Source organism: Passer domesticus, chromosome 4 (assembly GCF_036417665.1).
Source record: "Passer domesticus isolate bPasDom1 chromosome 4, bPasDom1.hap1, whole genome shotgun sequence".
In the NCBI taxonomy this organism is placed as follows: Eukaryota; Metazoa; Chordata; class Aves; order Passeriformes; family Passeridae; genus Passer; species Passer domesticus.
In genome coordinates, this window is record NC_087477.1 from 78,669,056 (window position 1) to 78,694,028 (window position 24,973).

Consider the following 24,973-nt stretch of genomic DNA (forward strand, 5'->3'; position numbering starts at 1 on the left):
ACTGGAGCCTGACAGCCTGCCTGGAATCCAGGGGGACAAAGAAGGGCCCAGCCAAAGGAAAGCCAGGACCCAGCTGTGCCACCCTCTGGCACCACAGACGTGGCACAGACCCCTCCCACCCCCAGGAGCGGGCAATTAACGCTAATTAGGGAAAGAGGCAGCTTCCCTTGGGAGTTTTGGACTGGTTTTTTACTCTGAATTCAAGGGAAATAAAGGAGAAGGGGGTGTTGGCAAGGCCAGGTGCTGAACCTGGGTGGATGCAACCCCATTGTCAGTCCAGGCTGGGGATGGACAGACCAGGAGCAGCCCTGACAAAAAGGATTTGGGGTTCCTGTCCATGGCAGGGGGATTGGAACTATGTGACCTTGAAAGGTGCATTCTGTGATTCTATGGGTCTATGAAAAAGTAGGCTTTTGGAAGGTTCTGTCAAAAAAACCCCCAACCAACCAAACAAAAAAACAAATACAAAAACAAACAAACAAACAAAAAAACAACCCCACCATAAACTAGATGTTATTAAGAATCACAAGTTTTTTCTTGTTTCTGCAATTTAATATATTTATTATACTTTTAATATATTAATATGACACAAAATATAATTTATATAAAACGTGTATATAATATATATGCTTTAATTCTATTTGTTGATGTTTGTTTGTCGGCAAATGGAGAAATAAAAGACCTAAGACCTTGGTACAAGCTTTTAAATAAAACTTCTACCCCTTTGCTTATCTTTCCTGCTCAGATGATCCTGTTTGGCTCAGTGGCATTAATGGAGTGAGAAGAAGATGAAAAAGTGGCTTCAAGAGCTCAGCTTTCAAAGAGGCTGGTGAACCTTTTCTTCAGGTTTGAAAATTGTTCTTTTTGATCAGAAATATTTTGCTCAGATTTCAAGTTTTATTAAAACTTTTAAAAATTAAATGTAAATTAGAAGACAACTTTAAACACAATAATTTAAACTACTTACATTGAAGTTGTCAAAGCCGATTTTTTCAGAAACACATGGAAGCTTATTTTGACTAAAGTAATGGGATCACTCTAACTTCACAGAAAACTCTGGTTCACACATTACTTATTTCTCCTGCTTTATAGAAAATATTTTGTTCTTATCAAAGGAAAATACAGGGATTTGGGTATGTTCATCTGTGTCACGATTCTTTTTCTTTTTCTTTTTCTTTTTCTTTTTCTTTTTCTTTTTCTTTTTCTTTTTCTTTTTCTTTTTCTTTTTCTTTTTCTTTTTCTTTTTCTTTTTCTTTTTCTTTTTCTTTTTCTTCTTCTTCTTTTTCTTTTCTTTTTCTTTTCTTCTTCTTTTCTTCTTCTTTTCTTCTTCTTCTTCTCCCTCCTGGGGCAGAAACTCCATAATTTAAAGTATTTTAAATTAAAGATTTTATTATTTTCAAAGGGCAATCCACTATTTCTGAAGCAATAAGTATGACACAAAATGACCCAAACATGCTCTTCCATCACAGTTTGGGTGTTAATGTCACAGACAAGCCTGAAACCTTGAGAGGCCAATTGCCAGCCAGGAGCTGAGCTATTCCAGGGAGAGAACAGTAAATCTGAGTTTCTTTACTTTCCACCAACCCTGATCAAGAGATTTCAGAAATCCATTGAAAAACCCAATGAAAAAATTCTCCAGTGTCATTTTTGGTGGCGGGTGAAGCCAGCTTTCAAAACCTTTGCAAAAATCTTTGGAAAACAAATGGAAAAGGAGCCCGGCATGCCAGTGACAGCAATTCAGCGTGAGGAGCCGGTGCCTTTGAGCGGGATTTGGGGGTTGTTTTGGGACAGGAGCTGTGTCCGAGGGTTACACCCTCCCTCCTTGGTGTGTGGCACTCACCCCAGCACTCAAAGAACCCGATGATTTTCACACCTCCTCTCGCCGGGCTCCTTTTCTTGGCTGAGATCCCGGAGCTGGGAACGGGGCCGGTCCCGCCCAGGCCAGCACAGCCAGGCTATCCCATGGATATCCCTAAAGAACCCCCTGCCAGCTCCCCAAATCCAGCCCAGCCCTCCCGGCCTCGGGGACGAGGCACAGCGCGGCTGGCCGGGTGACATCCCGCCAACTTCCCGCCGCAGGTTCCTCTTCCAGCCCGGCGTTTTTCGGATTTTTCCGCCTAGTTTATGAGCCAAACCCACGGAACGCCTCTTGTGTTTTTTTTTTTTTATTGCTGTTTTCACGCATCAGGTCGCCGTGCGCCCGCGGCTGCCGAGGGGGAGTGGGAAGGGCTGGCTGGGAAGCAGGAGGACAGGGAGCAGCGTTTCCCGGAGGGAAGGAAGGAAGGAAGGATTCCCGGCTGGAGCGGGAGCGGAGGAGAGAGGGGGCGGCTCCTCCGCCTGCCTCGGTAAGTGCTGCCGGCGGAATCCCCATCCTCATCCTCACCGCCATCCCCGGGCACATCCTGACACCGGCCAGGGCTCCCCCCGGGCGCCGCTCCCCGCTCCGGGTGGGACCCCCTCTGCTGCAGGCTACCCCTGGCACGTCCTGAACCCTCTGTCCAAAGGACAGACCCCCTTCGAACACGATCTCCCCCCTGGAAGGGTTCCTCCTTCTTATTCCCCACCTCCAAGACAGCTCCCCTCCTCGGGCAGGACCCCAGCCCCTCCCCGGGCTGATGCAGATGTTCTCCGCAGCATCCTCGGCGTTTTGCCCTGCCTGGGGCCGGGGGTGTTGCTGCCCCGGGGGTTGGGGGTTTTGCCCCCAGAGGTGTGGCGGGTTTGACCCCAGGGAGGGTGGATTTGGCACCCCGGGGCTGTGGATTTGCGCCCCGGTTGTAGTGTCTTGGTACTCAAGGGTTTGGTGCTTTGCACCGCAGGGTTTGAGGTTTTTTGCACCCCAGGGGTTGGGATGTTTGTACCCCAGGTGTTGGGGTTTTTACACTCCAAGGGTTGGGGGTTTTGCTCCCCAGAGGGTGAGGGGTTTGCCTCCCCAGGGTTTGGGTTTTGGCACCCCAGGGTTTGGGTTTTGGCACCCCAGGGTTTGGGTTTTGGCACCCCAGGGGCTGGGTTTTGGCACCCCAGGGTTTGGGTTTTGGCACCCCAGGGGCTGGGTTTTGGCACCCCAGGGTTTGGGTTTTGGCACCCCAGGGGCTGGGTTTTGGCATCCCAGGGGCTGGGTTTTGGCACCCCAGGGTTTGGGGTTTTGGCACCCCGGCTCAGCTCCTGACCTCCCGGGTGAGCACCCCGGTGTTTGCAGCGCGGGTTTCACCTCGCCTTGAGTTTTGCTGCTGCGATGTCGCCCCGGTCCCTCCTCTGTCCCCGGGGCTGCCAGACCTGCTGTGGCCGTGCAGGATCGTCCCCGTGTGCCGGGGGGATCCCGAACGCTGTGGATGAGGGTTTTGTCCCGCTTCGGGGCAGGAGCCACCATCCTCAGGCAGCCAGGCTGGGAGCAGCTCCCTGGGGAGGGATCCGGGCTCCCAGCCCCGGTGCCCTCAGCTGGGAAAACACGCTCCGGGCTCGGGGGCACCTCTGGGCTGCTTCTGCCCACACTTTGGAGGGTAAGGATATCGTGTTTCACTCTGTTCCTACCGCCGGCAGACCTGCCTTTCACAGCTTTCCCAAAACCCCCTGATTTTATAGATTCCCACAGTTCCCAGCCCCGCGGCTCTCCGAGAGGATGTAGGAGCGCAGGTTTGGGGGTGGAAAGAAATCGTGCCCTGAGAAACGCTGTCCTTCCAGCGGGAAAGTTGGATAGAGGGGGAGAGAGGGAAGGAAAGTCAGCGCTGGGGCTCGCTCGCTGCCTCGAGTGCGTGTTGTACTGATGGAAGCATCCCCAGGCATTCTCCCCCTCCTGTATCACCACCCACAGCCTTCCACAGCTCGACAAATCGCTCGCTCTGTTCCAAAATCACTGAGCTGCTGCAGTTTTCTCACGGGGAGGAGGAGGGAAAGGTGTGCGAGGTCCTGGGGCAGGCATTGTTCCCTGCTGCCGTGGGCTGGTTTGTGCCTGATTCGGCAGAGAACAGCAAATAATTCCCAGTAATACATTTCCAGTTTTCATAATTCCTCTAAGATTTTAAAGTGCAGTCAGCCTTGAGATTGCAGAGCTTTTTTTTCCCCCCTCCCTTGCCGTCAAAATATGCCTTTTACTGATGAAATTAACCTTTAGCTTGGGATTTATCTGCTGAACAAATTAGATCAAACTTTCTGGATATTAAAGGGGAACAGAAACAGTGGAGTTTCTTTGCTCAGGCAGCCTCAGAGCAGAATCCTACCCATCAGTTTTTTGAAAGGAAGTAAAATTATGATATCCAAAAAAGATCACTGCAAACCCCTGAGATCCCCAGGAAACCTGGGAAGATCCCATATCCTGGTACAACTGGGCATTTGTCCCTTTGGTTTAAGAGGGCTCTTACAGGAAAGACTGCATGACTGGTGTTGCAGAAAGACTGGGCTGTCTCAGCAGTGTAGCCACATGGGCTGCTGCAGCTCACAGGAGTATTTAAAAGCTCCAATATTTTAAGCTGAGGAAGTGCATCCCTGGGAAAGATGGCACGTCCTGATTTGTCCCAATGATTTCCACAGAGAGGTTAAGATGGTATCACCCCCTGCTTCCCCGTGTTGACAATTCTCCAGGCAGTTTGAGAGCAGCACTTCTTACTTAACTTACTTAATTACCACACTTTGGGTAAAGATTGGCTTCTCAGTCAGAGGCAAAAGGATCCAGAGATCCACCCTGGGCTGTGACAGGGACTGTGGATGAGATTCCAGGGACTCTGCCAGGGGATTCTCAAAAGGGATCAGGGGCAGCAGGATCCTGTTATCTGCACCCTGAATTAGAGCTCAAGGTGCAAACCTGAAGTTTCAAGAACCCATCATCCCTTGTTTTTATTGTTGGAGAGATGGATGTCAAATAAGGACAGGCTTATTTCCAGTCCCCCAGCCTTTTGTTGATAAAAAAAGAAAAAAAGAAAGACAAGAGTGTTTCTCTGGTGTTTTGTGAGTGTGGGCACATCTGTCTGCTGCTTTTGTGCACTGTCATACTCCTGTGTGTGTCCTGCATTAAGGATAATGCTGCTGTGAGTTTTTCACTGGAGAAGACCTTTGAACCCAGGCTGGTGGCTGAGATGGACTTGAGGAGCACAAAGAGCTCACAAAGACTAATTCTAATAACCTTGTCCTAATTCTGCTCAAAGTCTGAGAGTGGTGTGTGTTCACAGAGCAATGTGAGTAATGATCTGCTTTAATTGGAGTCGTTCTAACACTGATACAAACTTAATGACTGTGTGGGAACAGTCGTTCTTTGCAGGAAGGTGTGACTTCAAAACCCTCTTGTCTCATCTAAAAAAAACCCAAATAATTAATCCAGAATTCTCATCTATCAATCTCATCTACCCGTGAACAAAAATTTGACAGTGCTTTTTTAAAACCTGAAGACCGAATGTTTTAAGCTTTAAAATTAGACATAGTTTGGTTTTTTTTCCTTTAAAAAAATGATTTTTCATCAAACTTGATTTTTTGCTGTTCATGTCTTAGGAGCCTATCCTAATCCTGGATGGGCTTTAGGGGGTTCACTGGGTGGTGCTCAAGTGTTTGACTGGTCAGGGATCAACTCAAGGTGGGGTCAGAGGGCATTTTCCAGATCCTGTAGAGGTACCAGAGGTGTGAGGACACCAGCAGGTGTGGGAGATGAGATGGAGGATGGCTGTGGAGCAGGGAATGGCCCTTGCAGAGGCGGGTTCTGGAGCCTGGCTCCTGTGTGGCCCTGTCCCTGTGGATTTCCCAGCCATGATCCTGTGGATTTCCCAGCTATGTCCCTGTGGATTTCCCAGCCATGTCCCTGTGGATTTCCCAGCCATGTCCCTGTGGATTTCCCAGCCATGTCCCTGTGGATTTCCCATCCTGCTGTCCCTGTGGATTTCCCAGCCATGTCCCTGTGGATTTCCCATCCCACTGTCCCCGAGCTGTCTGTGTGGAGCACACAGGGAGGAGAACAGCCTGAACAATTCCTTCTGCCAGGAGATGTGGCTGCATTGAAACCCAACTGTTCCACAGGAGCTCATCCAGCCTGATGACATCCTCAGAGGAGCTGTTAGAAAGAATGGCACAGATTCTCCTCTTTCCTGGCAGTTATGGGAGAGCTGGAGACTGGATTTTTTATTTTATTTTGTTTTTTTATGGGGTGTTACCAGGATGTGGAATGCTGTCCAAGGAGCATTTTCATTAGGACTGAGGAACTTAAGACACCCTGCAGAGTTTTAGCAGTGCTGGCCCAGGGGGCTGCCTGATTTGATGTCCAAAAAACCTGCTTGTTCTCAGTGCTGGAGGAGCAGGAGATCTTCAGGTTTCAGCCAGTGGCTCCCAGCTCCAGTGAGGAAGAGCTTTCCTTCTTTACTTTTTCTTTCCTAGACAGCTTGAGTCTTCTTTTAATTTTATTTTTCATTTTTAAAAATTTTTACTTGCAAGAAAGGAAGCCACTACATCCAGCAAATAAACAGAAGTCAGGGGATGGAGCTGAGGATTTTGAAGGATGGGTAGGTGCATGAGCAGACAATTACATCCAAGGACAAAGTCACTGCTGCTTTCAGAAAACGCAGCCCAGCTTCACAGTTGTGTAGGAATGCTTGGAAGAAGTCAGCAGGTGGAAAAGAAAGTAGGCTGCTTGCAATTCTGGAAAGTTTTCAATATAGTCCTTCATGGTGGGGGCTTTTAAGGAAATGTAATAGTCCTGAGTTAAGAAGGAAGTTCCCTGTGTGAAAAAAATGTGGGAAATGTATTGGTAGAGATCTTCAAATTCATTTCCCACATTAAAATACTTGTCTGAAAGGTGACATGCAGGAGGGGAAAGTGCATGAGAGGAGTTACAGAGAGGTCAGGGATGCTCTTTACAGGGATAGGGGTTGGGATATGTGGGGTTCTAGAGTCTGTGAATCATGAAATGGTGATATTTACAGGCTAAAGAAAGTTTAACCAGGGCAGGAAGGAAAACGTCTGACTTAATGAAGTGAAAAAAAGTTTTTATGAGACTCATTGAGCATTACAGTGGAAGAAGGAATTCATCTCTGAAGTGATGGGGTTTTGAAAAGATGGAGAGAACTCAATGTCCTCATTTCATGCTATTTTCCCATCTAAAGCAGTGGACTCTGAGCTCCTGCTGCTGCCCAGGAACAGGACCTTGGGATGGCCACAGCCCAGGGGAAAGGGCAGCTCAGTGGCACTCACTGAGCAAATCATGTCAGGATGGTGGTGACAGGGGAGCAGGACAGAGCAGATCACGCCCTTAGGCAAATCCACAGGTAAATCTTGGAGCTTGTTTGGAGCTCTGGTCCTTCTCAGAGGAGCAGGAGGGATGGGCAGGAATCCTCTGCTGCTTCACAGTGAGGAATGAGCAGGTGAGGAGGGAGCTGGTGGGTGTGACAGAGGCTGAGAGCCCAGCAGTGGCACTCAGGGTGGGGATGGGCTGTGGTGTCTCTTCCAAGGCAAGGACCAGAGGCACCCAATGCAGCTGGCTGGGGCAGGCTCAGAACAAGCACAGAGAGGTTTCTCTGCTGGTGCAGAGCTGAGCCGTGGAAGTTGTTGCTATAGGAGGTGATGGGTGCTAAAAGTTTGCTGGGCCAGAGAGGTAGGACAATTTCATGATTCAGAGATCATTGAAAACACCTTAAGAGGTAATTCTGGACCATAGGCTGCAGGAAGGACAGAGAGATGTTGGGAACTTTAAGCTGCCTTGCTCTTACACCCCTCCTAAGACAAAGTTTGGCCCCTGTGAGGTCAGGCAAGTTGGGCTACAGGGATGTTATCCAGGCCCACCCTCACACTGCACTCAGCAGGATGCCCTGGAGATGTGGGATTGACCTGAGGGTACTGTGGAAGCAGATCCTGCTCACAGGAGAAGGGATGATATTTAAATATAACAATTTTTCATCGGGAAGCATTTCTGTAATTCTCTTTTCCCCCAAAGACTGTTTTGTCTTTGTGTTCCCTCAGCTACACCAGTGAGCTTTGAACTGCTGGAGTTTGTGCAGGGCATCATTCCCACCTTCCCAGACTTTGTAGAGTCTGGGAACTGAGCTCTGGACACAAGCATGTGGATTTCCTCAACAGAAAAATCCCCAATTAAGGAGTTGGGAGCATCACTCCCATCTGGCCCAGAGGGAATCTGACTCTGGGGCCAGGGCTGCACCTGAGACACCTCAATGTGATGATCCTCCACCCCAAATAACTCTGTGATCCCATGATTCTGCTCCCTGTGGAGCTGCTGGCAGCCCTGCTTGGCCATTCAGGCTGGGGGATGGAGCTGCCCACTGTGGTAGTAAAAAACCCCTGAACTTCAGAGTCTGAAAAAGCACCAGGACAGCCCAGGGCACAGCACAGACTGAACAGTGGGGCTGTGGAAGCAGCCAGGCTGGGCAAGCAGCCCCAGCTGGTCTGGGGGTGGCAAGGATGGTAATGAGAATATAGAGCCACAGAATGGTTTAGGTTGGAAAGGACCTTAAAGATCATCTAGTTCCAGCCCCCACATTATGTGGACTTGGCATGCTGTTCAGTGGGATTTAGCCCAGCTGCTTTAATTTTTGATTTCTGTTGTTTTCTTTTCCTCTCTCTGCTCTCAGTACATTTCTATATTTTTTTTTCTGGTCTCATGCTTCATCTGATGATGCATTTTCATTCACAGGAGGGCTTTTAATTGCTGTGAAGGACTTCAGTCAATGCTTTACATTTATCCTACCCGGAGGATTTCAGACACTTCTAATGGGCTGCTAACCCAGGACACAGGCACAGCAGGGTATGTGGATTTTTCCTGGAGAAAATGAAGCAAAATATTATTTCCATCCCCCCTTTCACACACCTACAAATCATCATTGAAGTAATTCTTCTTCTCCCCTTTTGTCTCATTCAGATTTTAACAGTGGGAAGATGCTGACGGACAGGAATGAATCCTGGCTCTCTAATTTCTCCTCTGCTGCCTCCTCCTTTGCAAGGGGAGGGGTTGGGCTCCAGGAGGTGCTGGTGGGGCTGGTCCTCACCCTCATTGACGTGGTGACACTGCTGGGAAACACCGTGGTGTTCCTCTGCCCCGTGGTGGAGAAGAGGCTGCGCACTGTCACCTACATGTTCATCATGTCCCTGGCCATGGCAGACTTCCTCGTGGCCTGTCTGGTGATGCCCTTCAGGTGAGGAGTGTCTGTGGGGTGGGAGCACAGGAGGACAGATGTCCTTTCTCCCTGCTCTTGGGGCAGGGCTGGGGTTCACCTGCTGGGCTCAGGGCTGGGCTCTGCAAAGGGCTGGTGGCTGTATGTGCTTCCCTGTCTCTGCTCTGCGTTATCATCCCTTATCATGCATGGAGACACAATTCCCAAGGGTCTTTTTCCTGCTGGACACACAGGGACCCTGGCTGCTCCTCTGAACTTGATTTCCAGCTCTGTGTGTGGAGCTCCAGTCCTTGCTCCCTCTTCCCTGCATATGGAATGTAAGGAGCTTATTCAGGATAAGCAGAGTAATTTAGGCTTCCCCCACATTTCATGGAGGAAGAGGCTCTTGAGGGGGCAGGTGTCCCTGCATGAGGTTTATATGTATGGGAGCTGGATAAAACAGTGAAACAAAAGCAGAAAGCAGCTGGCTTGTGGTCCTGGCTGTCTTGTCCTGCAAAGCAGCCAGAGGTTTGTGTAAATCAGGGAGCTGCACCCTGTTTTGAGTTCAGGGGGCAGCATGAGGAAGCTGAATTGTTTTCATGTTCTATGCTTCAGTTCTCATTGGGCTGCCTATTCCTTTGAATTTAGCACTGAAAAATATTGTCCCAACAAGCAATTATAAACTGAGTTAAAAGTTCATGGTATCAGGTGAAAAAAAAAGCATTTAATGATGTTCTTTTAGAAAGAATTTTACTACTGTCTTAAATTCTGTGCTCAAGGAATTTAAAGTTCAGGCTCTGAAATTATAGAACCATAGTGTGGTTTGGGTTGGCAGGGGCCTTTAAGGGTCATCTAACCCAACCCCTGCACTGAGCAGGGACACAGGCAGCTGCACCATGTTGTTCAGAGCTCCATCCAACCTGGCTTTGAACACTTCCAGGGATGGAGCAGCCACAGCATCTCTGGGAATCCTCACTGTAAAAAAAATTTCTTTCTCCTATCTATTTTGAATCTACTTTTAGTGATGTTTTACTTAAGCAACAAAAAATTACAAAGGGGAGCAAATATGAGAGCATGGCTGGTGCTTTGTGCCCCTCCTGAGTGTCCTGGTGCTGCCTGGTGGAAAACCTGCCAGCTCCTGGTGGGCCATTCCTGAGGGATGGGCCCTGCTGGCTCCACCAGCCTTGTCCAGCCCTGCCAGCACAGTGGTTTCACACTTCCCCACTGTTTTGGCTTCACATCTGTGCTGCTCTTTTGGGTTTCAGTTTGCTCCTCAGCTGGCAGGTTATTACGTGCCAAAGGGAAGGAAAAGAATTGATCTCAGGAGGCAGTTTGGCTCAGGAAAATGTGGCAGAAGGGAAAAACAAATTTGTCCTTGTTGTCTTAATTTCATAAGAATGAGAGTTTTCTTTTGTTCTTGGCTTGACTGGTTTGCAGGGGTGGTTCAGCTGAGCTCAGCTTGTTGTCTGAGTACTCCAGCCAGTCTGTGATTTCCAGGCTGAATATTTCCAGCTATTCTTTTCCTCTGCAAGCAAAAGGGCAAGGCAGGGGTGACTTCATTGTGTGGGATTTTTTGGCTTTTACTACTCCTTCTTATCCAGCAGCATTTCCAAGCTGCAGAGACTTTTTACCTGAGAGAAGAGGGGTCAGGTGTCCATTGCCTCGTGCTGTGAGACATCTGCAGGTCAGGTGCACCCCACCAGATGTGTGCAGGTGAGAGCTGGGCACCTGCTCACCTGGGATCTGTGTGCAGCACATCTCCCTCTGGGAGAGCAGGGCACACCACAGCTCTGCTGCATCTCTGGGGGTAAGGAGGGCTCTGAGGAATGGCAAAACAGCACCCAAGTGCAGAGCTGAACCCGTGCTCCAATTCTAATGCCTCATTTCCCCTCTGTAAAAGAGCCATGAAACCTTTCCATGAGTGTGCTGTGGGATCCTCCATGCTGCCCATGGTGGAGGGACAGGCTCTGCTGCAGTTTGCTTGGAATTTTTGCATGGAATCCCACATAACAAAGAGCTGCTGAGGGCTGGGACCCTTCAGCAGCACTGCCCCCACCTACAGCAGTTGCTGTGCTCTGGAACAGCCTTCACAAATCAATTTAGTGAACTGGTGTGATGAGATGTAGCTCAGGCACTGTTTTCTGACATCAGGTTGAATCTTTCCCCTTTGCTGGACACCTGAGCACTGCAGCTCAGCAGCCCTGAGCTCACTGTATTTTACCAGCAAGCTGGGAAGTTACAGGATAATTAAAGCTTTGCAGGACTAGGGAATTACTCATCAAATTCACTCACAATGGTGATTTCAGCAGCACCTTGGGAGTTGCAGAAAGCTGGAGAAAGAAGGAAGCAAATGGCATCTCCCTGAATGCTACAGAAACATGCATCAGCCTTCCTACAGCTGCCATATGTTCCTTCCTTCACTGCTCACTTCTCACAGGCCCCTCTTGACTTTGTTAGAAATATTTTTGGTACTGTGTCTGTTTTTGCTGGTGTGTTTACCTTGCTGAGGCATTTATGAGCCACAATATGTACAAGCTGCATGGGCTTCCTCCTAGGATGTTGTTATTTTGTATTTTTTTTAACCAAGAGTGGAAATCCTTCCTGGTTTTGAAGCATTTGATTGGATGTGAAGTGAGTTTCTTGGAGATGTCCCGTGCCCCAGGAATTGTATTTGTGGGGTGCCCTGATGAAGGAAGGAATGATGAATCTGACTCCCATGTTCTCAGAAGGTTAATTTATTATTTTATGATACTATATTATATTAAAGAATACTATAGTAAATGATACTAAAGAATACAGAAAGGATACTTACAGAAGGCTAAAAAGATAATAATGAAAACTTGTGACTCTTTCCAGAGCCCTGACACAGCTTGGCCCTGATTGGCCAAAGAGTGAAAACAACTTACAGCAGAATCCAATGAAACAATCACCTGTGGGTAAACAATCTCCAAACACATTCCAAAGGAGCAAAACACAGGAGAAGCAAATGAGATAATATTGTTTTCCTTTTTCTCTGAGGCTTCTCAGCTTCCCAGAAGAAAAATCCTGGGCAAAGGGATTTCTCAAATAATATGAATGTTTCACCCAGGAATTGGGGAGAAATCATAAAAGAGTGTGCTGTGCCAGGCACTGGAAGAATGCTGTGATAAACAAGCTGTGCAGATGTAAATTTGGGGAGTTTTGTGGGGCAAAGCACCTCTCTCAATGCCCTTGGGCTGCAAGAAGCGCAGCTTTGCTCTTGTTCAGTCATGCTTTAGGTGTGGGGTGCTCCTTTTCTTGTTGCTCACCCAGCCTGGCCTCATACACCTGCAGGGACGGCACAAAGAGCCCCTCCAGCTCTCATTTCCACCTGTTTCCTCTCCCAGCATCATCTACGAGGTGACGGGGATGTGGCTCTTTGGGAAGCTGTTCTGCAAAGTCTGGATCTCCTTCGATGTCATGTTCTGCACCGCGTCCATCGTCACGCTGTGCTTCATCAGCCTGGACAGGTACTGCTCCGTGGTCACCCCCTACCACTACTCCAGGAGGATGTCCCGGGGCAGGTGAGTGCAGCTGCTCCTCCCTTGGGGCCCCTCCAGGCTGTCACTTGGCCATGGTGTACACTGATCTGAGGCTGAATGAGCAGAGGGATGTGGAGAAAGGAACTTTCACCATTTAAAACTGCATTAAATGCTTAACATGGTGTAGGAGAGGACAAGGAGGATGCAGCTGAGGCTCCTGGGAGAATATTTTTAGAGCTAAGGAAGGGTTGCAAAATGGGGTAGAAACAAACCAGTGATACGGGCTGAGTTGGACCTACAGGTTTTTCCCTGTGCAGTCGTTTCACAGGAATGTCACAGAATGGCTTGGGTTGGAAGGGACCTTAAAAATGACCTTGTTCCATCCCCCTGCTGTGAGCGGGGACACCTTCCACTAGACCAGGTTGCTCAAGCCTTGGCCTTAAACATTTTCAGAGATGGGGAAGGACTTTGAAGAACTTCTAAGGCCTAGGTGAAGGGAGACCCAGAGGGTCCATGTAGCTGTAGTCCTCCCTCTCTTAAACTTATCATCTTTTGTGAAGTGATATTCAAGGAAGACAAGGAGAGTTTCTGAGCTCCCATGAGGGTTTCATGTGAAAGACTGAAATGAGGACTGCAGGGTGAGGAAAATCATCTGAGGGTGGGCAGAGAGCACACTGCAGCAGTGGAGTGCTTTAAAGGGTGGGTTCAGGCATGTTTTTCCCACTGTCACTCATGCTGTGTGTGATTTGTGGATCACAGGCAAAGAGAGGAGGGCGCTCTGTGGACCCCCTTGCAGATTCTGCCATGTGGTGTCCATTCTCATCAGGCCCCAGGGGGTGAGATAATGGCCAGATACTAAAGCTGAAAGAAAAAATATCTACACGCTGTTGCTTCAAATACTAACAAACATCTTCTGTAAAACCTTTCCTCATCTTCTCTCAGCCAGCTATGAGTACTCCTTGAGCTGACCCCAATTCTGTCAACTACAGATCAATTACCCAATTGTTAGAGGTATGCAAGTCTGAATTTGTTATAGTCCAGCTTTTTCCCTTCTCCACGCCCTGCTGGACTGCTCAGCAGCGATATCCCACACAGGTTACCATGGGGATTGGATTGCACTGGATGTTCTCAACCCAAAATTACTCAGGCCCTCCCTCCCCTCCGCATCTCTTTCCTTTTGCAGATGCATCGTGATGACCTGCACGGTCTGGGTCTATTCCTCCCTCATTTCCTTCCTTCCTGTCATGCAAGGCTGGAATGAGATCCCCGGGGTGGACTTTGATGCGGGCAGGGAATGCATCTTCGTCACCAACTGGGTTTTTGCCATCGTGGCTTCCGCCCTGGCCTTTTTCCTTCCCTTCATGGTCATGTGCAGCATGTACTTCTTCATCTACCGAGCCTCCCGCCTCAAGGCCACGCGCATCATGTCCCAGACGCTGGAGATCCACTACCACCCCAACAGCAAGAGGCAGAACCACCTGCAGCTGGAGAACAAGGCCACGAGGACCATCAGCATCATCATCTCCGTGTTCGTGCTGTGCTGGCTGCCCTACTTCGTGCTCAATGTCTGGCTGGCAGCCAGAGGCACCGACTCCACCAGCACCGTGCTGCTCGGCACCTTCAAGATCATCACCTGGCTGGGCTACTGCAACTCCACCATCAACCCCCTGCTCTACGCCTTCCTCAACAGGGACTTCCAGCACGCCCTCAAGAAGCTGCTCCTGTGCAGGCGCAGGTCGCAGGTGGACGCTGGGGAAGACATGGTTTCCATAGCCACGTTTTCCAAGACCGCTCCAGATCTGGAATACAGCGTGACGGTGCCCAACGGTGCCCCGAAGGGCAAACCCAAGTCATAGGGATTCAGGATCAGTCGCTGGAGGTGGTGATATAGAAAGTGCTGGAGCACATCCCAAAGGAAAAACAAAGGGTAGGAAAAGAGGGGAAGGAGGGGCTGGAATATTACAGCTGGGGACAATACAACAAAGATGCATTTCTTCACCTTCCACAGTTTCAATAATGAGAAACTCAGATATTTTAGGGGCAATTTGTTACATATTAATGGAACTAATTAATTCCTGGATAATTATTTTTCTAATGAGCACTTTCTAAGACAAATTCAACCTCCATGTTGGGTAAAAAAAAACCAAACCAGTATGGCATAATGCGACCTTATATTTGTGCACATCCTGGTGATCTGTGTCAGGTACACAGTGTTTCTTATCAAGCTACTGTAGCTTTTCATCTCAGAGTTTCATTACAGATTTGACCAGTTTTAGTAACTCCACGTGTGCCAGTCTGTGTATGGGAATTAGAGGAGGGATGTGCTCGCTTCCTAAAGAGGCACCACTCTGCAGCCTGGGCTGTTGCTTAGGGTTCAGCTCACTGGCTTCTACAACATCTGGATATTCAGAACTTTCCGTGGCCTTCTGTGAATTATCTGTGGGTTTCCTTGTTCATTCTGGACGGGGACGTTCCCTGTGGCAGACCCCAGGAGATGACAGACTTGCTGCAACAGCAGGAGCACTGCAGTTTCAAAGCTACAGCTGGTGACACCATCTGAAGATGGGATGTGAAGAGGAATTATTACTTGTGTGTACACTGTAGTATCTACCACAGAGACATCAAAAAATCATGATAAATGGAAATTATTTTTACTACTCCCAAGTGCTCATCTGGACTTCCAACAGCACTGGCTCCCTGCAGGAAAGCTACAAGTGCCTCACTGAAGGGTTACTCTGAAAAGGTAGCAGGGGACTGTCCTCAGAGGTAGCAAATGCAGGAGGACCTGCCTGGAGCAGCTGAGAGCTACTGAAGAAACCAGCACAAGGGTCAGGAGTTCTCTCTCAAGAGGCTGGTAGAACAAACAGCCCTGACCTGGGGTTCAACAGTGGTTCTCCTGTGAAATCACTCTCCATGGAGAGTGTTCCAGACCCTCTGACTCCAGCAACGACATGGAAGTGGTAACTACACCTTATCCTGGGGGAAGCATCCTGTGGGCACAAAGGTGGGCAGGGTAGAAATCCTGCTGCTGGCACCCAGCTCATTTTGGTAGAACAGGACAAGGAATGGGGTTTCATTCCCAAGAGCTATGGGGGAGGAAAGGAGGGAGAGGCAATTTCCTGTGAAAGAATGGGACACCACAGCAGAACCCCAGGCCAAAGCTCCTTTTGCAGGGCTGTGAGCTCAAAGCTATCCCAGTTTGGGTGTTCTTCCACAAAAGGTACACATCATTCAGAGGAAACCCTCCCAGGTTAGAGAAGAGCCTTCCTCTGTCAAACCCTGGAGCAATAGGGGACAAAGACAGGGACAACACACTCCAGTGCAGAGAGAAGCAAAGACTGACCAAGCAGTTCAGAGCTGAGCATGGCCAGATGCTTTTGTCGCTGGGCAGGGACCACACAGAGGACTCATCCACCTCTCTGAGGGCAAATTAACACCCCAGAATATGCAGGCACACCTGGCGTGAACACATATGCCAGGTCTGGTACTGAAATGCTGCAGGGCCCTTGGAATAGGCAGCTACCCACATCCACATCCACAGCAAGTTAAAAATACCTTAATCCTCATTTGCCGTGCCCCACCTGTGATCCCTGAGCTGGCAGGGAGGGCAGAGAGGCTCCTCACGTGGCCATTTCACTGTGCAGCTGCAGCTGATGCAAACAGGGACAGCCAAGGGAAGAGGACACACTTAACTCTCCTGCTTTAACCCAGCTAAACACAAATTCTGTTCCTGATGAGACACTCACTGCAGCATTCTGGTTTCACCTGGACAAGCCAGTATCTGGGAGAGTTATCCAAGAGGACATGGAAGACAATCATTGTAATCTACTGCCTTATCACAAAGCTGCAGGGTGTCAGCTGGTTTCATTGCTGGTCACAGTGTCACACCACAGTAGAGTAATCCCCAGAAGGATCTGAGTCCAGTATCTTTTTAAGAAACTGATCTCAGAGACTTTAACAAATTTAAGTCTGTAAAACAGAAAAATAAAATTGTACAAGAACAGCTCTAACAGCATAAGAATTATCCCCTCTCCTCTCTCTGGTGAGCAATTGCATCTATAATCCACCCAGTTTAGAGCTCAATTCCCTTCTTTCTCCAGATTCTGTCTCACTTCCAAGCAGCCCATTGGGTTTTGCGTCATCACACACGCTGTGGCCAGTGTGAGACAGGGAAGTAAAGGAAGTTTCAGGAATGCAGAGCCCATCCTGTTCCCACTGCACAGGGCTGCCATCTGCAGCACACACCGATGCAGGCTTCCAACAGAAGCAACTACTATTTTGTCTTATAAATAAAAAAAGTTTATTAAATCATTTAGACTTGAAAGAAGTCACAATAATCAATGCACTCAACAATTACAGCAAGTGCATCCTGTACACCACCAACCCAAATGGATTGATTCTGTATTTTATAAATAAAAATTAACATATTTACAGTGAGAAATAAAAGCATGGCATTAGGCAGTTAAATTAGCAGATTACACAAATGCCTACCAGTTGATTTTTTTTAAAAAGTACAAATCTACAAGATTACATACGACATGTATGACTTCATTAGGTTTAAATTTTCAGAACCACAACATTTTTGCACATAATTTTGACTATGGCTCTTCCAACCACTGCCTATAAAACCCCCCATTTAATGGCAAAAAGCTCCTTTTCCTTCTCTACAGCTTCATCTGTGTAAGATGCATTCCCTAAGATCTACTGTAGTGCAGAAATATGAAATTATTTCCTCTAATGACAGGCTATGGACAATGACAATATGTACAACTGTGGTACTTTTTTGCTTTAAAAATAGTGCAGATTCCCAGTTTACCCACCAGGGACAAAAATGGAGTCAAAGTTAATTTCAAAATCATCTTCATTTCACCAAAGAGCAAGTGACCCAGATAGACACTCACTAGGCTTAGAGACTGTAATTTGCTCTATAAAAATACAGTATTTTAATTCTATTTACATGTTACAGATCTCTCACTCACCCAGCAAGCTGACATTTACAAGCTTCAAGAAAACCCAAGACACCCCCCACAAAAAAAAGGAAAATGGAGCACAATATTGGCAAGCACAGCAGCTGGACCCGTCCGCTTAGGAGAGCAAAGGTAAGGAAAATGGAATGTGAAAGGTTTGGTTACTGGGCTTCATTGGCTGTCAAAGTAAACAAAAATCTGTCCAACACGTCTTACACATTAAACATGGCAAAAAAAGCTGAAGTAAACTATTCCCAAGATGAACATTCTGCATCATAGGATCCTTCTGCTGAACAATCCCTGTGAAACCTGCCGAGTGGAAGAAGTGATCCTGAGGATAGTTATTTGCTTGGTTGTCTGGAATGTTTATTTCCTGATAGGCTCATTGTCCGTGACCTCTGCCTGAGCACGGGCTTGGGTGGGAGCTCCAAGTCTTCAAAGACAGGATTTTCTATGATTGCTGCAGCCTCTGGTCGTTCAGTGGGACTTGGAGAGAGCATGTCCTTCACCATGGTGTACTGAAAGAAAACATGACACATATTATGTGAACCAATGGAAAATAGCCAAATAACTCAGAAAGCAGCTGGGGGTGTTATTTGGCTCAGCAGTTAGATGTGCACTAAATATTTTAAAATGTATCACTGTGCATCTCTTAAAGTGACTTTATTGTCATTGGACTCAAGGTTTAATAGAGATATAAAAAACTTCACATTATTTGCAATCAAAATTAAATGTATGATACATAATTTATATGTAACTCTTAGATTCATGTTTAGCCATCACACATTTAGCTACACCGAATTTCTCTAGTGGCAAATTAGAATTTTTCCTTTAAATATACAAGTAGTTTGAATATTTGTTTCAAATTTAATCAGAATTAGTGTCCTGCTCCTGCTGAGCACAGCACAGCCCCTCCTCCCAGGCAGCTTTCAGCTGTAAAGCAGGAAAGGCTGCTCTCACCTGGCCACTGGTCTGAAGCTACCCTGAACACCTGAAAGCACCTCAGCTTTTTACTGGGGAGGTTTTGTACATCACCTCCTCTTTAGCTACAACCACATCACTTTACAGACCTGACTAATGAGAACACAGCACAATTTGCTCATGTGATTTCCCTCTTGGGAGGTGCAGTTCTGGAGGGGATCCCATACAGCCATGGTGCTACCTAGAGCCTCTCCTTTACCTGTCTCAAGTCTTGCACTTTCTCTTTGGGAATATGGATTTGTTGCAGGAAATCATGACAGGATGTATGTGAAATGAATGACTTGTAAGTGACAAAGGGAAGCCAGGTAAAAATGTATTCCTGGAGGAAAACTGTGACAGAAGTGTCATCGTGCCCATTATTGCAATGTTATAGCTTTGAAATGTAGAGAAGTACTGGGATAGAGAAATGCATCTTAATAACATGAAAGCAACCTGGTTTCTCCATTTTTACCTGCAAAGCAATTGGAAAGCAAAGGAAAAAAGCTACAATTATTAATGAAAAGGCTATAATTAATAGCATCAGCTGTACATACCTCTTGTGCATATTTCTGAGTGAACAATGGTGGAAACTTCAAATTTCGAACATCACTTAAGGTCTGCAAAAACATGAACAACGACATGTAACTTTTCCAAAATATCATTCCTTAGTAATATCATCCTATGTACTTCAAAAATATGCAAATCATGCAAAGACATCAGCCTGCTGGAAAGAAAACCCTTTGTTTTAAAGTGCTGCTTTAGTGAATTGGTGAGTTGCTGCTTCCCTAGGCACTGAGCCTGCAACAGGAGCAGTTGTTCTACAAGAATTGTGATCTCTGCAGTTTTAAATCAGTCAGATACATGAACTTGTACTTTCTCACTTTAGCTGAACAAAATCAACAAATCTGTGCACCGCCCATAACTGGCCTACACCACTATTAAGACACATGAAAGGCTTGTCTCTGCATTACCAATGTAAGCACCTGTCTTTGTTTAACATTTAAGGAGGAATGAGAAGATTTATCAGCAGTGTGGAAAGCAGTTGTGTTGGGTATGTCTGTGCTCCTTTCATACAAAGACCACTGGCTCCATCTAGTGACAGTGTTTTTCCCATGTTCAGTATTTAGCATTTCAATTTTCTTGGAAGGATCTCTTTTTACAGAAGTTTGAGCACAAAATACAAGAGTTCTGAAGTTAAATCAAAATTCATTTCACTATTACTCCATTGGAAGTATAAAGTGACCAGTAAGTAGTGACGGGCAACAGCCAAACTCCCGTTCAAGAAAACTGAGTTTGATGACATTAAAATGCTTCAGAAAACTTTTCTCCTTTTCTGTCAGTTCAGTCTGCATTTAGTGATCTGTTTTATAGCATGTCACTTGGAAATAAATTGCACTGCTACTGACTAACTGCTCACAGCTTGAGACAGAGGCAGCTCTCACGCTCCACCTCTGAGGATTTTTCCAGCCAGTTGTCACAAATTCCTAGAATTTGCTGGGTTACTTGGTCAGGCAAAGCATGTTTTGCTTCAGCAAGCAGTGCTAATGCTTGGCTGATGCCAATGAAAACCTCAGTGTAACAACTCAGAAATAACTCCTGAAGTAGCCAAACTCTAGAACCCAGCAATGAAAGGGCAGGGGTTTCTTTCTAGCAAGAAGAGTGAAATGACAGTGAAAATCCTGGAAAGTCAAGGCACTCTTTTAACACTCTCTTCAAGTAAAAATTCAAATTAGATGGAATTTAGGTTTCATTCTGATTACTTGCTTTGCTTCTCTTCTTAGGAAAGAAACTGGAAAGGTAAAGCCTGTAATCACTGCTGCAAGAGATCTGAGAATCCAGGATGGCTCTTTCCCAGGTATTTTATTTCAGTAAAACTGATTTAGAGAAATTGAAACTGATTTCAGTGCCAGAGGTTCAAATTAAACACCAATTCATCCTCTAGACTGTACTCTTTGTGCCATGAAAAGCCAGAGTATCTTAATCAAGAGAATGCAACAGATGAAGCACTTGGTCAGGCTGCTGTTCTCTCTGCTAAACCCACTCCATCTTCACCTGAGAATGTAACACCCCCAAGCAAATTCAAATAATAAATACAAGTTTTAATGACTCTTTCTTTCCTAAACAGGTCACTGGTTGTCACAGAGGAGAGACCTTTCTGGCTGTAGCCCCTGTTCTCCATGAACTTGCTCCTGAGCAAGATGGATCTCACATTTTAACAGCAAGCAAGAGCTATAATGCACCATCAAACATCCCAAATTCACATCTGCTGCAATGAATGTCAGCAGTTATGGGAAGATTATGCTTGAAGCTGAATGAAACTCACAGCTAAGACTCACTATAGGAAAAGGAACAGTCATTTTTCACCAAGTGCTCTGGGTGAAAAAGCACTGCAGTTGCAAAAGAAGGAAGAAATAATCAAAATGCACAGCATGGTTCCAATTCTTGAATGAAAACCAAGCTGGTAGGCTTAAAGTCACAAGCTATATTTATTGCTTGAGCTCTTGGATATTGTAGTTCAATAGTTTCTCTTACTTGGCTTCACAACAGAGCTTTGTCAAGAAATTAAAGCCTCAATTCAACCACACACATTAGGAAGACTGCAGTTTATTTTCAGTGATTCAGGGGGTCTGTACAAGGCTGATAAAGAAGCTGTGCTCCTAGCTGCAAGGCTTTTCTCCAAAGAAAACAGGACAGGAACCTCTTGCCAGTGTTTCACCAAGCAAATAGCTGTTTCAAACAAATGCTCAAACTGAAGATAACCCACCACCACACGTACCTTGACCCTCTCCATCTGTGTGCTGAAGGGGTAGAGCAGCTCAAAGAGAATCAGTCCCAGGGAGAAGATATCCACCTTGTGCGAATAGGTGTTGCCACAGATCTGAGAAGGCAAAGTCAGGGTCAGGGCAATCAAGCTGCTGCCTGCAATTATCTACAAAGTAAACAGCACCCTTGCAAGTTCACCTGTGCAAGTCACCAGCCCTGTGCAGAGCTGGAAGTTCTGTTGGTGAACTTCAGCAATGAGCACCAGGGAGCAAGGTCCTGATCCTCAGCTCCTCTGTGCAGAAAGCAAAATGTTTCACTGTATTTAACCTCATGCACAAGAGTGTCTTTTTCCTCAATTAAGTGGAATCTTTTACAGTTACCTTCCTATACTGCATTAAAAACAAGACAAATGAGCACATTCAGTCTGAATAACTGGCCACTGTTTTTGCTATAACAAATATATACATTTAAATATTAATTTTGGAATTCAATTTAGGTCAAAACTCTATTTTGATGAGAAAGAGTTTAAGTGATGTGATTGCAAATGGTTTAATAGGAATGCCTGATCTTAGAGCTCCCAAAAATTCAGGGCTCTTCCAGGCACTGCCAAGCACAGCATTGGAGAAGAGAGCACAAACCTGTTCCGGGCTCATGTAGAGTTTGGTCCCTACTTGTCCTGTGTGCCTGGCATAAGCTGGCATTGGGGTCAGAACTGATTCCTCCTCCTCATCTTGGTCCATAGCAGTCACCAGTCCAAAATCCCCAACCTTTACTACGTCATCCATTGTGAAAAATATATTGGAAGGCTGAGAAAACAAAGAGGTGAAAAGAAAAGAAAGTAAGTAAAAAAGTGACTGTATTTCAGTGGTTATAGCACTTGGTTCTAACTCAGAAGCTGTCAAGGTTAAAAACACTCATAAAAGTGCTGAAGAATAGCAGTAAAGAACTGTAACTATTCAGTAAAAGGAATTACTCCTGCATTAACCACTGTCTTTTCCTGAAGCTCAGACTGCTCATTTCTTGTCAATCAGCAGAGTTTGCCAGCAGCACACAGCTCTGCTGAGGAACACACACAGAGTCAACACTGCTGGGAACAGCACAGGAAAGTTACCCAGCCCACATGACACTTTGACACCACATGCTGCAGTGCCCTCTCCTGGGCTTGTGTATTTTAATCCCCAAGTGCTAAAGTAATTTGCTGTATTACTAACCAGCACACAGCACATCATCTCAGTGTTAAATTACAGATACAGTGGGAACAAGGGCTGATTTTCAGTGCAACTGTGCAGTTTAATGTGGGAACAGCTGTTTGCATAACAGAATTAAAAGTTTACTTTTGATAGAAACTTAAGAACTTTGCAATTCATAAAGGCAGCAACAGTGATGATCTGGCTTAACTCTCCTTTAGCTTGTTTGCCACACACCTCCAATCCTTGGCTTAGCCTATTGATAAAAGAGACTGGAACAGAGCTGTCCCTTGGCCAATGGTGCACATCCAAGAGAGTTTTTCAAGAAATTTGCTTCCTGGCTGATAGAACAGCACGCACCAAAAGAATGATTATTCCCTTGAAATATAACCACTCCAGCTGGGTTACAAATACAGACACAGAGTTTGGGGGGAAGAACAGACTGATCCTGCAAGGGGAAGGAAGCAGCAGGATGCTGTACAGGGAAAGCTGTGAAGAGGCAGGTGGTGCTGGGCAAGCTCCTCTCAGAGCTCCTGGGCCCTTGAGGCTGGGAGAACATGGTCTGTGCTCTGCTGACATAAACCCTGCAACAGCAGCAGGCAGACAGATAGAAGGCAATATTTTCCCACAAGATAAAGGACTGTGTTTCAAAGTCCATCTGACTTCCTCAGTTAAAGACAAACCCATTGTATGCACAAGAAACATGACAGAGAAAAGGATTCTTCTTCTTGGTTGTTGGTTTCTTTTTTTAGGCAATGGCCAGCTCTGAGGGAAGCACTAGAGAAACAGTTCCACAGTGCCCACATCCTGCCTCTGCGTCCTGAGCCAGCTCTTATCCCTGTATCACTGTATTTCCCTGTAATGGGTGTCCAGCCCTTTGGAGTCACAGTCCCTTCAGGGCACAAAAGCCACTGCCCTGTAAACCCACAGTGTCTTCAGGCTCTGGCTGAAGCATTTGCAGAGCACCCACCCCTCAGTGCACACCCACAGAGGCAGAAGCCTTGATATCAGTATTTTAATGCTCAAGGAATAAACATCTCCATTAAGAGTTTGTATCCCATTGCCTTATCTCCTTTCTCCTCCAACGAACATACAAGGCAAGATTTGTCTTGCTTCCTGGGGAAAAACTCCTTGTAACAGAAAGTTTATTTTAATACCTCTCTGGCTGGACACAGACTGCCTCTGAACAGCCTTGCACATACTTTCTACAAATACGGGGAATGGACTCTCTGCTATTGCAAAATACCAGCAAAAAGAAACCATCAAGACCACATTTGGGAGAAGAAAAAGCCTAAGGCAGAAGCACACAGTTTTGATTTAAATCATCAGCAGAGTACAATCAAATATAACCACCCTCTAGTTTAGTTATCTTGCCACCTGCACAAAGAAATTTCTCTCCATATTCCTCAGTTAGAAAAAGTATTCTCATTTTTCCACATGAATAAGCTTCTCACACATCTGGAATACTCTGTTTAATTCAATTAATGCTGCAAATGTATCCAAGCCTGTTCTTGCAGTTCTGTGAAACTGATAATTTCTTTTGAGCTGCCAAGCATGACCGACAGCTTATCCTAGGAATAACAGTAAATTCACTTGACAGGCAGACTTTTGTTTCTGCACTTCATTTTCTTCAAAAGAATTTGAACTTTGACCTTCATTTGCCCACATAAATTCCTACCATCTTGTCACTGCAGTATCCCTGATTAGCAGGAGCCTAATTAATGCATTTTTAATGTGCGTTGTTAATTTAAATATTTAGATTAATTATTGGAAATTTTAATATGCCCATATAGAAATTTATTTTCACACAGATCTACCAGCTTTTGTTGGGAGCAAGAACTGGCCTCTGCTATCACTGAGCTCTGCCTGCAGCCAAGCCAAAGCAACTTTGCAGTTATTCAGTTGTTAGTGCTGGCACCAACTCAGGGCTGCATGACCAACCTCTTGGACAAATTACAAAATTAGATGAGATCTCTTCCTAGGAGCTTCTGAAAAGTATAGAAAATAATTAAATCAACCGGCTGTTGTTTTGACCAAATTAACACATAACAGACAGATAAACTCTGGGATCCAAGAATAACATCTATACAAGCATAGAAAGTTTCCTGAAGGAGGAAGGTGTTCATCCAGGGAGATGGTTTCCAACGTGGTTATACCAAGTAAACAAAATTAAATCTCTTGTTCAAACTGCTGCCAGCACTGAACTTTTAAGATGTTCCAACAAAATACTCCACACCTGATTAAGACTAATACATTTTTAAGTGAAGATCTAGGTAAGGTTTACTGAACATTGAGCTCAGTGAAGACTGCAGAGGGCTACACCTGACAGTATTGTTAAGAAAGGTTATTAATTAACATGTCTAGCAATGTATTAGTACAGGGGTTTAATTACTTTTATGGTCAGTTTCTCAAGCACTAAAGATTTGTCAGATAACTGGTTCAAGGTAATTGCCTAATGCTGATGGGAAAAGAAAATACTTGGAAGGGCTCACGAGTTTTTCTAACTCTGACATATCCTTTGAGGA

At 46.1% G+C, this 24,973-nt stretch overlaps 2 protein-coding genes across 4 annotated transcripts in view; one reads left to right on the top strand and one right to left on the bottom strand.

Moving 5' to 3' along the window:
* Positions 1-48: 48 nt before the first annotated feature.
* On the top strand, positions 49-17,592 carry LOC135299674 (probable G-protein coupled receptor No9). 2 transcript variants are annotated; one of them, XM_064419017.1, is made up of 8 exons: positions 49-372; positions 746-846; positions 2,189-2,345; positions 8,615-8,725; positions 8,840-9,113; positions 12,437-12,613; positions 13,755-15,575; positions 17,538-17,592. In XM_064419017.1, the coding sequence occupies exons 5-7, from the start codon at positions 8,857-8,859 to the stop codon at positions 14,425-14,427; spliced, it is 1,107 nt and encodes a 368-aa protein (XP_064275087.1). In that variant the 5' UTR covers positions 49-372; positions 746-846; positions 2,189-2,345; positions 8,615-8,725; positions 8,840-8,856; the 3' UTR covers positions 14,428-15,575; positions 17,538-17,592. The 2 variants fall into 2 exon arrangements, with proteins under 2 accessions (XP_064275087.1, XP_064275088.1); XM_064419018.1 differs by having other exon boundaries at positions 13,755-15,531.
* The window catches only part of EIF2AK3 (eukaryotic translation initiation factor 2 alpha kinase 3), a 42,538-nt gene continuing 34,412 nt past the window's right edge, over positions 16,848-24,973 (bottom strand). For both annotated transcript variants that reach the window (XM_064419015.1, XM_064419016.1), the window contains 4 exons: positions 21,900-22,067; positions 21,275-21,376; positions 19,053-19,115; positions 16,848-18,056 (listed from right to left, as the gene is read on the bottom strand). In XM_064419015.1, coding sequence (XP_064275085.1) covers positions 17,880-18,056; positions 19,053-19,115; positions 21,275-21,376; positions 21,900-22,067 — 510 coding nt within the window. In that variant the 3' untranslated portion in view covers positions 16,848-17,879. The remainder of the gene's footprint in view (positions 18,057-19,052; positions 19,116-21,274; positions 21,377-21,899; positions 22,068-24,973) is intronic.